Genomic DNA, 14,169 nt, shown 5'->3' with positions numbered 1-14,169 from the left:
ATTCTGCTACTCTCGTTTCTTTTACATTCTTAATTACTCATGCGTATAGCATTTGCTCCTATGTAAGCTTCTTTTATGATAGAAGGAATAAAAAGTAATTCGTGTAAATCTACCCTCTAACGAAATTAGCCACATTTTATAAATAGTCAGATTCTTTTTAAGCATAAATCAAACATAAATAAAGAAGTACCTATCTCTTGATAATTAATTCATGATGTACTTTTTCTCATTTTCTACAATTGTCCATTATCTTTCTACCAAGTTCTTTCCTCTTTTATAAGACTTCTGCCGTGACTAGTTCCATCGTTTCGAAGTTAGCGTTCGGAAAAATCATATTATTATAAATGGTACTCTTTATATACTATACCATACTACACGCTATTTATACAACTAAATGGAATTATAATGATATTACTGTAAATGGTATTCACGTTTCTATAAGAACTTATATACATGCGACTATAGAATAATTATTATTCAATTCCAAGTCCATTCTGTAACTGCAACGAGAAGAATCGTAGCTAACCTTTTGTCAGAATCGATCAACATTGCAATAAATATCGAATTTATTCCGAAGAAACTGTTATTTATTGCGAGTTCGAAGAGTTCGAATTAAACTTAAAATCTCATCAATAAACAAAATTAAGCATCAATTCTTGCCAAAATCGCTTCCTTCGATGTCAACGCTTCTATATTAACCATACGGCGATAAGTTATAGCAATTCATTTTTGCAATATTCTCGGATCACCCCTTAATGCCACCCTCGCGTATTTATCGTAGCTACGCGTCAGGGTGGCGAAATACAAGCTGTTGCATAAGTAAGCCCGGGGGATCTCGGCTTGTCAACGAAGATACGCGACACATTAACGTTAATACCGTTACGATTTCTGTTGCTGCGTAACGTTTTGTTATTGCAAAACTGCTGGTCGAGGTACAAAGCCCCGCCTGGGGTCGATCTAAAGGGGTTTGCTTGCGAACTCGATTGGCCAGTGATATCGATGCGTTGCCGCGCGTCATCCAATGGCGTCGCGACGCCGGGTTGCGCGGACGCCATGACCAGAAGCTGACTTTGCGGTACCCCGGCGCTGCCGTGGACGCCGTCAGGCGACGTCGACGACGTTCTCCGTCGCGTACCCCGCGCGCTACTGCTACCCACTCCGCTCGTAACCATATCTGGACTTAATTATTGGTGAGTGGTGGTTTATTCGTTATTTCTTTCTATGAAAAATTTACATTTTTCTTTGTGTAATCCTTGCTTTTCCTCTAAACAATCGTGTGACGCGAGTAATGGTCGATCAGTTTTCGCATTCGTATCATTGCGATGGGGCGACTCGAAGATTCGGTGGTCTCCTCTCCATGACGATGGTTTCGTGAAATGGTGGAGAAAGATGAAATTCAGTCGAGAAAGCGACATTGTGACGTATCTCGGTGCGAAAAGTGAGGTGTTTCTGTCAGGAAATTGGTAAGACTAGAATTCTGTCTGATAGAGCTTTCAAGCTTCTCTGTGTCACCCGATAAAGTGATAACAACGTTTTTGATTTTTTTGGCTTACGGTGGATTTCATTGGCATTGGATTAAAATCTATGATTCATACATGTGTTTCCAAGTGATTTCCTACGGTGGAATTTGCTCGTGCGAGTGAAAGTGTACAAGGGACGATTCGGAATGAATCGTGACTCTGCACGGATACAGCCGGGAGATTTGTGCAAGGACGGATCGTGGAAATGTCAGGGATTCGAAAAAATATCACAGACTTTTTTGTATTGATCTGCCGGGGATGTGCATCGAGCTCTGGCTTCATTTCATTCAACATTTTTCCTCCTTTTCCTGTGGATCTTCTAAATCCTAGTGAAGCTACTTTTTCATTTTGCAAAGACGCTCGATGTAATAAAGTTTTTATTATTTTTACGAGAAGTTTCTAATAAACGTTCTGCACAGTTAACAATCTATCATTAAGAATTCAAATTTTATCTTTATCAAAAATTGGTTTTAATTATTGGCTGAAATTCTGTCGAAAATGTAGATAAAAGGCGAAATTTATATAGAGATTTCTTTCATCTTTTAGAATATTCAATACTATATCTTTCGTTTTGTATATTCCACTTGTTTTACTTCATTATTTTAGTAACGACATCTCTTTAACACAGGTAGGCAAATGCTAACTGTAGTTACATTCTAATTTTTTTAATACTAAAGACACGTAAATCTAGAATAATCGGGATCATTTTCACAAACGAATAGCTAATTAACGAATAATCGATATTCGAACCAGTTCCGTACGACTGGCTCCTACAACAAGAAACGTTTCTCAAAAAGTATTTTGCCACTTTCTGTTAAGAATTCGTGGAAGAACCACATAAGAATATGCAACGAGTCCATTAAATGAAATCGGCCGTTTCCATCTTCATCGTTCCACCCCAGCTCGTTAACACACGTGCTGTCCATTTTCTGCCTTTTGTCTGTCACGTGCCGTTTTAATATCCGACATCCATTGTCCCTCGATACGTTTCTTTGTGATCGACTCGATAGTGTGCCAACAATTTTTTCCTGTGCCCATCCATGAAGGTGGAAGTCGTCTCTCTGATAGCAGTCGTGTCTCGATCGATCCGTTCTCTATAAAATTCCACAAAGGAGAATCATTTCCAAGCAACATTGCGTGATAATCTCGATATAAGGATATCGAAATCTATTTGTACTATTTTCAGTTATTAATTATATTCTTCCATGTCTCGAGTAACTTGATGTTAATCATTTAGATGTTAAGAATAATTCATTTTATTTTTGAAAGATTTTATAGTAACGAGAGATTTTTTAACTTGACTAAGGACAATTATTGGTCTCTATTTCTGAATTCTTATATTTTACGAATCTTCTAATTTCATTTTCTATCGAACTTTTGGTTTATGGTACAATTTGTGATATTTAAAAAATAGTAAAATGTCCCCTCACTTGTTCGTATAATAATAACTGATAGATTGTTAATTTGTTTCACTTTTTTGTAACCATACTGTCATTATGAAATAAAAAAAATTTATATTAGATACAGAATCATTTTTATCTAAATTCTCTTATTTTCTCCATTGTTTGAAATTTGGATGTATTAGTTTCTTTCTGTGTTTGTTCATTTTATTGCGTTGTTATGTCTTAACGAGATTTCCATCGTTGTAAGATTTTCAAGAAAAACATTTTAATTTTGGTACATGTAGCTTTATTTTATCAGAACTCTTGATATATCGCACGATATTTGGACGAAGAACTATAAGGAAAAATAGGAGTTAGGAAGAGCGCGTTTCTTCTCGCATTTTTCTACCCTCTGAAGATGTTCCCCGGAGAGTTCGGGGATTAGGGTTGGAGAGACTGCCACTCCAAACAAACACCCCTACTACAGAGCTCCCCTTGCGTTTCGATATTGAGAACGAACGTTTCCACACAGACGTAGCTCGTACTTGGAAGAGAAAATGCGAAGGATGGTTTTAAAGATTTAAGCGTTCGACTGCTGAAATTGTTTGAACACCGATTAGTTGTTCGTACAAAATAGGAGATTGTAGCGGCATTCGTGCAATTTGCTCAATAAAATTAAAGAGAATATGTTCTTCTTCAATAGTTGTGATTTATTTTATTATATATCCAATAAATAGGAAATTGACGAATGAACGTTACACAAATGACGAAATATAAAATTACGGACAATTCTATTCTATTATTATCCTATTATTCTTTGGTAATGTTTAGTTATATGTTTAGAAATAGTATTCATTAATTAGAGAATTAAATGGAATTTTTATATCTGTTGCAAAAATACTACAATATATTTTTAATATCTGTTTCCATTGTTACTTTTAACTTATCTTCCATATTTGTTCTTCATACATCCGACCTAAATTGTATTATTATTCTTTTAACGTTTCTATTCGTATAAAATAAACAAGTAAACAATTAACGAATCTTATCAACTATTTGTATTTTATTATTTCTTTCAAAATGTTTTATTACGTTGAGAAGATTTTTCCCTCCTAATCCTACGATCAAATATCACAAAAATTATTGAACTTGACGAATAATATAATAAAGGTCCTATCATTTATCAATATACCTACGGAGGATAATAAAATATTAATTTTTATTATTCATTTGCATTTAATTACATATATAATTTAAACAATTTTATTACATGCAAAAAAGAATCATTTGTTAGAAGAACGTTCATTCAGTGATGTCTTTGATAATGATGGAATTTATGTTGGTGATTTATGATGGTTGATGTGCTTCAGGGGCTGCCAATTGCCAACGCGACCATTTGCAGCCTGAGAGCAACCCCAATAATTGGAAAATGTCCGGATTTGCGGCGGCGGGCCTCGTGGCCTTCGACTCCATCAAGTCCAAAGCATCGCGGAAACTTGCTGGGTAATGTCACGCATGCTCGTATACGACGTGTAAGAGACGAAAAATCGTTTAAAGGCTATATTTAGCCAGCGTACATCTATATCTGACCATGCGCGTAATTAAACGCACATGTTCTACGCGAATTTCTAATTGCTCCCTGTTATGTAATCTGCCTTTTTTTTTAGAATAATCTTGCGAACAAATTTTCAATGTTTTAGTAATCTCAAGAAACGTAGGTTGCCAAAGCTGCATATAAAACACATCGAAGAATAGGAAATAGATTTTTACATTCTGGACCTTAGCTCTTCTCGTTTATAAATTGAAATGTTAATTAGTATGCGAAATGAAAAATGTATACTTGTTATAGGCGATAAAAAGCTGTACGTAAAACGTGTCACTTGTGACTTTAGATTAAGAAGAAGTAATGCCGGCTACGAGGAATTCGAGATGCCCCGCGAGGGTAGCAAAGACAATAAGGGGTTCGAGGATGAGAGAGGATACAGTAGACAAGCTTCGTTCGAATCACTCCCGGAACCTGAACGACCCCCATTGCGCCATATCGATACTTATTGCAAACCAGAATGTCCCTGCCTATCGAAAAGATACACCATTGCCACTTTGGCCTGTATAGGTGAATCTTTAAACATGCTCGTATTTCTCCATTTTATTCTATCGTATCCCTTAATCCTTTAATGGTGCGCTAAAGTGATATAGAGTATAGGATAAATGATTTAGAAAATAATTATCTTCTTATTTTCAAAGTTTCTTGTAAGATTTCCGATAATAAATATAAACTATATATTTTCAATACCTTATAGGAAATATGTATCAATTAACTTATAGTAATACATATATTATTTGATGATTTATCCAATTCTTTCTTTCACTGTTAAAGGGTTAACATTTACTGTATTGTCTTTGAAAAAATGATATTATACGCTTAATAAAACTGATCGATATTCCCTTCAGGATTTATAATCTCATTCGGCATGAGGTGTAACATGGGAATGGCGAAGATGGCCATGAAGAATGCCACCGAAGATAACGCCAACCACACTCTCAGGTTCAACTGGACAATTGGCACAGAGAGCGCCCTGGACTCGTCCTTCTTCTGGGGTTACCTTGTGACTCAAGTACCAGGAGGATTCCTCGCCTCCCTGTACCCTGCGAACAAGATATTTGGGGCTGCAATTGCCGTATCTTCGTTTTTAAATCTGTTGGTACCTGGCGCACTGAGCATCCATCCAATCGTCGATATGATTGTACAGGTCATAAAAGGATTGGTGGAGGTAAGATATTATTCTCATCGAAATAATAATAAGATATAATTGGATCGCGTCTAACACTGTCAGTGGCTTTCGATCGTGAAAGTATTAAGATTATAATTGAATTATTTCTTTGAGCGATTTTCACGACGGATACTCCTTTCTCTGGCCAGGGTGTTACGTATCCAGCGTGTCACGGTATCTGGAAATATTGGGCACCACCATTGGAAAGATCGCGTTTAGCGACATTGGCATTTTGCGGTTCTTACGCTGCTATGGTAATAGGAATGCCACTCTCGGGCCTTTTAACTTCGACCTTTGGCTGGGCAGCGTCCTTTTATTTCTATGGTGCGTTAGGATTATGTGTTTTGAGTAGAAAGATGTTGAAGTATTTATGCCTTTATCAGTCAAACTCTGTCAGTATATTCCATGTGTATAATCAATCAAAGAATGTTACGCGAGAATAGATCCTTTATGGTGTAAAAAAAAAGGTGAATTTAAAGCTGTATTTAAAAAGTTGTAATAAAAATATGAAATACGAAGGAACAGTAATAGACGCGTGATTCCTATAATTAATAATCTGATTATACAGGTATTTGCGGATTGATTTGGTACTGTTTCTGGTTGTGGCTGGCATTCGAGAAGCCATCGAAACACCCTTGTATTTCGGCACGTGAGTTGCGTTACATCGAAGATTCACTTGGCCAAGGACAATCGCAGTTACCTATGGCGATGCCAACATTCGCGACGACACCATGGCGAAAATTTCTGACGTCCATGCCAGTTCACGCGATTATCGTAGCTAATTTCTGCAGATCCTGGAACTTCTATCTTCTAGTGCTCTTTCAAGCTCGTTTTATGCACGAGGCTTTCGACATGCCTCTAGTTGAAGTGAGTTTCCCTCTTTCAAACTGTTAGATTTTAAGATGTCGAAGCTTAGCCGACTCTCGCACGTTTATTTGCTATAGAATTTAGAGATCCGTCAAGTATGAATGTCAAGAACAAGAATAAATAAATTTTATTCCTTATAAATTATAGTAAATGAATTTTTACATTATTAAATAAACTGACAGTAAGAGAGTCGAATGGTTATCTACATAGAACGTAGAAACTCGTCACACGTAGATATATCAAGAACGAAAATAAATAAATCATATTCGCTATGAATTTACACTAAATGAATTTCATTTGTTACAGACTGGTGTAATTGGCTCGCTCCCACATCTGTTGATGACGATGATCGTGCCTTGCGGAGGTCTGTTGGCTGATTACATTCGCAAACGTGGAATATTGTCAACAACAAACGTCAGGAAGCTGTTTAACTGTGGCGGTTTTGGTATGGAGGCTTTATTCTTCTTGGTGGTATCTCACGCAACCATGAAAAGAAATGGGACAGCGGCAATCTTCGCGCTAGCGTGTGGTGTCGCGTGCAGTGGTTTTGCCATTTCTGGTTTCAACGTAAACCATTTGGACATCGCTCCCAGATATGCCAGTATCTTGATGGGAATGTCGAATGGAATTGGAACGATAGCGGGTCTGTTAGTACCCTTCTTTGTAGACAACATCACAGAGAAGAAGGTATTGATTGTGCAAATTTTAAATGTTCCTTATCAATCCTTGTATCGTATCAAACGAATTGTTTTATTTTTAATATCAGCATATAAAAATATTTACGAAATAATTATTGATCATTTATGTGTTATTTCTTTATTGTCCTTGCTTTTTCTAACATCTTATTTCTTCTTCCAGTTTCTTATTTTCTCTAAAATAAAAGAAATTTCATAAATATGATTATTTATAAAGGAATTAATATCATCGTTATTTTCGTACGCTTTACAGGACACTCAAAGTTGGAGAAACGTGTTTATCATAGCAGCGTGCGTGCACATATTCGGTGTAATATTTTATGGATTTTTTTGTTCCGGAGAGCTACAACCTTGGGCTGATCCTAATTTGGACGAGCAAAAGACTTTCGCTATGGATGAATTTGGACAAGCGAAACCACCTCTTCCTCCACCACCGAAGACTATGCAATCCGAATTCATAGTACGTATTATTTTAGTGTATTTATCCATTTTAGTATTAGCCCCTTGGCCTATAACCACGAGTCAGACTCGTGATAAAGAATTTGTGCCATAAACGGAACCCACGAGTCTGACTCGTGGTAATTTACAAATTGCTGGTGATTCATTATCTACTTTGAAATGATAAATTGTTTTTGTTAACCGATCAATTGATCATGACTACGCCCTAGACGTCTTAAAAGTACTATTTGTCCTCAAACGTTGTTTATTATTTCACAATTCCTTTTGTAAATTACATCCTAAATATACATATCATAAGAAGTATACATTTTGCGCAAGTTCGGGCACACGGCCGAACAGATGAATGGCACTTCATGAACTTCTTGCTTACTATGGCTCGCGCGATCGGCAGATAGCATGTAGGCCAAGGAGTTAGATAAATATCATATGAATATACATGTATTTGAAAGCTTAAATAGTCAATTGTTCTTCTCTCCATGTATCAATTGTTTCATGTTATATATATTAAAAATTGTCCATTTTTCTATTACAATTTCATATATACACTTTTATTTTATTTTCTCGTATATAGATTCCATATAAAATAATTTCATATCCATGGGGTAAATTTCTAATCCTCTTTCTTTATAACACTATCTCTGTATGTATATAAAGCAATATTTTTTCATTTCACAGAGACAACCATCCATGGGTGATGGTGCAGCCGACGACTGGAATAATTACGATCAACCACCAGCTGCGGATAACATATACGCTCAACAAGAAAAACCACCGGTGATAAGCTACGGATCAACGGAAACCAATAGCAACAATCCCTTCCATTCTACAAATCCCTTCGCCAGTGATGTAAACGCATCTCTGGTACAACCACCAGCGACGACCGATTACGCATACGACGTAACACAGCAGAATCAACAGTGGAATTAAATTCATCGATTCCCGAACAAATTGGACGGACGTAAGGATATCTGTTTAAGCTGACTGATCATTTAATCGATTATGTTTGTTTCATAACTGCGTCTAGTACTTCAATGAGTCCATTTGCTTACTGTTGCCTATCATTGCGACGATGTGAATTTTGATAAAACATTTTCCATAGTAATTTCTCTTTGAATATTTTTCGGAGATTTCTTCTTTTAACAAGAGAATTACTTTCTTCTAGGATTAGATGGGAACTATTTACATTGTTTCAACAAAAGCTGGTTACTCATTTTTTTCTAAAAATTGAGCACACACACATTTAATCCTTTTGCTGTAAAAAAGGTATATATATATAAGCAGAATTTTTAAAACACATTAAATGCAATTACGGGTGATTTATCTTTTTTTATTTAACGAATAAAAGCAGGAAGTTTAAGATACTTATGGAAAGATATAAAGTAAGCAACTATTAAGAAATTGAAGTACTAGAGGTTTACTGAAAGAGCATCAAAATAATTTCTTAACAACTTATGATGTTGAAACATCAATCGATACAGAATTGCTGGCTTTGTATTCTCAATTGAAGTACAAGGAAATGTTCTCTTTTTGCAATACCTAAGAGTGCAGGGTATGGTGCTGTAAGTTGATGCACACGAATCGACCAAACAAAACCTTTGAACGTAAAAAGAAGCTTGAGATATCCACAAAAGAGTATCAAGAAGCGTCGAAAACGACTTAGAAAGTGGATATCGAATATCGTAAGATCTTTTAAGAAAACATTCAATCGAAAACAGAATTATAAGAAATCAAGAAAGAAACTTTCTACATTAATTATTTATCAGTATAACTTGCGCATTTCGAAGTGAAACCAAGCTGACTATTTTATAAATCTGACATTGGCCTGCTGGTTATGTAAATCGTCCATTTGGTAACTTTTAATGTAATCGCAAACGAAGAAGTGGACATGAGTGGCCTAATTGAGAAACAACTCGAAGGTCGTAATAATCTTTTAAGAAAACATTTCGACTATTGCTACTTATTTAGACTCTTACTATGGAACTAAAAAATTTATACGAGCATACCTATATGCAGACAATAAGCAACTGCCAAACCTTCGTAGACAATAATTTGATAATCAAAGACAATAATACTAAGAAGGTTTGGCGAAGTGACGGTGGAAAAATCAGTTCAGCACGATCGCTGAAACTTTTAGGTATTTTCTATGTTACTCTTCAGTTTGGCACTGGTAGCAGATAATTCAACGATGAGAAAGTTTAGAAACATAGCAATAAAAAAAAACCAATATTGAAAGTATTATGCTGATTGTCGAGAGTGAAAAACGAAGAATGGTATGCACGTCGCAGTTATGGCGCGTATTTTTGAAATAGTACAACCCGGTCCTCGATGATAAGCGAACGTACGGTAACTAGAACGAATTAATTATCGAAACGTCAATATTTTAACAGTGGGCTGGCGGGTTCTGTTAATTAATGCATTACTCGAGAACGCTGCTTCGTACAAGCGTTGGAACACGAGAAAGGCATTAATACGTTTATTCGGGTACAAGACGTATCATAGACGAGATTACGTTACTTAAGCCTTTCGAGTTTAAATGTAATACACAAAAACACGGATCCTAACGGAAACGTATCTGAAACGTATGAAAGTATTCGTAAGAAAGTGATAAGATGAAAGTATTAGTACGTTAAGGCATTAAAGTACCGTAGGGCTCTATTTGTTGGGACCTGATCTCTTCGAGTGAATTCTCATCTTGTGCACCGACAAGAGGATCTTCCATAGAATTGATAGCCTCTTCAAACACGTATCTTCTTTCATTTTTTTTTACCGTACCTCTTATTTGAAATTCAAATCATATTAATAATTTATCGTGATATTACAAGATACTATAACTCTAATAATAAAAACTCTATTTCAAGCTCTATTAATGTGAAACACGTCATATATGAAACGTAGTAGTATGTTCGAGTTGAAATACGTAATTAGCGTTTATACGGTGATTTTTCTGAGCGTAGAACAGCACATTTTTAAATAGGCCACGGATTTTTATGTGTCTACGTAAAACTTAAGGATGCAACAATTGACAGGATACAGTATATAGAAATATAAAAATATAAAAATACGAAATATTCAAAGTAGAATACTCGTTATAATTTTTCAGAAACAAAACTTCTACTTACCTTCTGTTTCGTTAGTCGTGTCCGTAAAAGTATAAATCTGTATAAAAATCCGCAGTCCACTTATTAAACAGAAATGCTGAATCACTGAACGCTTAATATGAAACAAAGAAACAGAGGAGAGTCTATTTCTAACAACGAACAATTAACATAAAAGTCCATATACAGTTAAAGCTGGATCAATAGAATTCCGATACGATTACGATAATAGATATCAAGGATATCGTAGCTTTCAACGAAGGTAACCAGCAAATATCCCATTAATGTTTAGATGATTTTACAGTGCGTGATGTACAGCGCAAAGATAATATCGTGTTTGAAGAAGCTAAGCAATTTAGCTATCACAATTTAGAAATTCGTGAATATGTCAATATCGATATGTTATTCGAAGCTTCTCACGATACGTCGTAATGTTTCTTGAAAAATGGTGTATAGACGGTATCGAGATCCTGGAGTTATTCAGAACAACGGTGCTACGGTTCGGATACATCGAGTTCTACTGTACGTATTTGATGAAAGTATATCCATGAAAGTTCGAACGTCAGTTCGAGAATTAGGAACAAGTCGCGTTATTATACATTTGTCCTAGGTGTTTATACTTCATAATTGTTATACATACATAGTATTCACACATGGGCATTTACACGGTACACATGGGCATTCACACACATACACACATATACGTACAAAAGAGTATATATATATATATATATATTTCGTTACTATATTCGAACGTTGTTGGTGATTTTTCATCGCCGATATCAGAGAACAGAATATATACACGTTGAGGATGATATAACATCCAACTTATTGCATTATTTCATGGTCGAGTCGTAACGATATAGATGTATACGTATACATATTCGTACGTTGAGAAATAATACGTGATACATGTACGGATATCGATCGATCGTTTGTCAAATTTTAATTCAGCAGGCAAAAAATTAAGAAATAGTAATTGCCCTGTCGAAAGTAGGAAAAAGTATTCAGGATCGATATCACACGTGTAAATAAAATAAAAGTTTACGAAGGAAACAGTCTGTATATTGAAATCAAATTGTGTCGTAACTGACTGAAATTATAATAATATGCTATGGTATCCACATATCTGTTAGCGAAAGTTCGTGGCATATAACCTTGAATTGGTTGATTTTAATATCGTATATCAATGTAAATTAATATTTTCTTTCATCGTGCAGTAAAGTTTTGCAAGAAATAAATTTTTCGGAATTTTACAAAAAATACATGTATCAAGAACGATCGATCGATTCGTTATACACGTCAAACGTCTAATCACAAAATTACATGAAAGTACTACTATATACATACTTATATTATTCGAACAGCCCTCCTTTTCGTTGCCCGAGGATTCACGAGATTAGTCAATTTGCGCGATATCTATTTCTAAAAGAAATTATAGATACATAATATGAGATATATACGGATATTTACGAGTATATACATATATATGTAGCCGATATATATAATTCAACGCGCTAAATGATGATTAAGGTTAGATATACATTTTCTCGGTCATGTCGTGGTGTAATTAATATTATACACATACCCATATACGTATGGAGCCCATGTTGCAGCATATGATACTAATTGTAAGCTAATCATACTAATCCTTTCGTATCAAAGTTTTTGTATGGTAATCGCAAATTTTTTCCTTTGTCAGACTGCATCAACATCTTGATACAGATATTTAATTACAAAAAGTGGAGTAGTCATAACGATAGTTTTTACTATAAGCTTTAGACGAATCGAGTTGACTTGGAAATTCTCATTTACTTTTTCACACTTTTAATAATTACTTACTTCTTAGTGTGTCCATACATTTATAGTTATAATTTGCCAAATCTTTGGAAACAAGCACGCGAAGAGATTTTAATAGAAAAGCAATGACTCTATAATTAATATAAATTTCGATATTTATAAAGGATGTGTAAATAATATAACATAACATTAATTGTTAAACTTAATGAATATATTATTACACAGTATATCATACGTTATACATAATACATATAAAATTATATTATTGTATTATTATATATACGCATATATATGTATGTATGTACATATCGTTGGGGTCAACGTGTATGGCGATCGATATAATCGAGCGTAATCGCAATAGACGAAATGCTTGCTGAAACGAATCGCAGATGTTCAAAGAAAAATGTGTTTTGAAAATCGCTAGAGATCTAAAGGCGAGCTGTGGAAAAATTTATTTTTTAGACGTTTCGCGGTGTCGACAATAATATCTTGTAATCTCATGCACTTGTTATGAAAACGCAACAAACTTAATAGTGTTTCTATGCAATTTGTTATATAAACGTTTTTTAAGGATTCCGGTTAACTCTTCGTTTATCTTTATGTAAGACAATAATTAAAAGAAATGGTAAAGATATGCTAAGACAATAAAAATGATTTTTCTACAAAATTTTAAAAGTAAAGACCAATAATTATATTAAATAACAATGAAGGTATTTACCAATAATTTTTTAAATGATTTATCAAACCATATTTTATTAGAATCTTTAAAGCAATTATACTATAATAAAATAAATTTAGTAACATTTTTTGCCTGCTAAATAAAATTATATTGACAATAATTATATTATATAACAATGCAAGTATTTGCCTATAATTTACGAAATAATTTATTCAGCTATATTCTATTAGAATCGTTAAAAGAATTACATTACGATAAAATAAATTTAGTAAATTCGTAATAAAATTTCCTGTCTGCTAAATAAAATTACATCGACAATAATTATATTATATAGCAATGAAAGTATATTTGTCTATAATTTTCCAAATAATTTAGTAAATCGTTCAAAAAACTACCACGAAGATAGAATGAATTTAGCAATATTTCCTGTCCTCTAAACAAAATTACATCAACAATACTTACTGATATATTTTATTAAATCATCAATTACTTACAGATTTTGACGCTACGGTTTACGCAAAACGAAGGGTTAACGATCGTTGCATAAACTTCTTTCATCGATTCGCGTTTTACCATACAGATATACATACTTTCGATTGATTTACCCAATGGTAGATGAACATCTTTCGAAACGCTAACTTAGGAAAATTTCTTGTACGGGGCGGCTCTTTAGAGCCGTCATTGAAGCTTCCTCAAGCGATTTCGTATGTACGTTATGTTAGAACCGATGCGCTGCTGTAATAGTTTCTGCTGGGCGTAATGTTAGCGACAGTAACGACAGATAATAGCAGAGTCACGATTTACTTGTTCGGGAATAATCAGTATAATTGCAAAAATGATGCAGATAATGATGGGAAACGTATTTTTGAGTTGACGTTTCCGCGGTATCGTCTTCGGTCCG

General features: G+C 34.6%; 1 protein-coding gene across 3 annotated transcripts; it reads left to right on the top strand.

Moving 5' to 3' along the window:
* The first annotated feature begins 1,060 nt into the window (after positions 1–1,060).
* Positions 1,061–9,914, top strand: LOC117238692 (vesicular glutamate transporter 1). 3 transcript variants are annotated; one of them, XM_033503806.1, is made up of 9 exons: positions 1,061–1,190; positions 4,273–4,405; positions 4,795–5,015; positions 5,354–5,673; positions 5,823–5,997; positions 6,242–6,540; positions 6,847–7,227; positions 7,489–7,695; positions 8,370–8,621. In XM_033503806.1, the coding sequence occupies exons 2-9, from the start codon at positions 4,332–4,334 to the stop codon at positions 8,619–8,621; spliced, it is 1,929 nt and encodes a 642-aa protein (XP_033359697.1). In that variant the 5' UTR covers positions 1,061–1,190; positions 4,273–4,331. The 3 variants fall into 3 exon arrangements, with proteins under 3 accessions (XP_033359697.1, XP_033359699.1, XP_033359700.1); XM_033503808.1 differs by lacking the exon at positions 1,061–1,190 and adding an exon at positions 1,370–1,463; XM_033503809.1 differs by lacking the exon at positions 1,061–1,190 and having other exon boundaries at positions 4,332–4,405; positions 8,370–9,914.
* The last annotated feature ends 4,255 nt before the right edge of the window (positions 9,915–14,169 follow it).

This window comes from Bombus vosnesenskii, unplaced genomic scaffold (genome assembly GCF_011952255.1).
Source record: "Bombus vosnesenskii isolate JDL3184/JDL3185 unplaced genomic scaffold, Bvos_JDL3184-5_v1.1 scf7180000013605, whole genome shotgun sequence".
NCBI lineage: Eukaryota > Metazoa > Arthropoda > Insecta > Hymenoptera > Apidae > Bombus > Bombus vosnesenskii.
The sequence above is the reverse complement of the archived record's forward strand: the minus strand, read 5'-3'. Positions and strand labels throughout refer to the sequence as shown.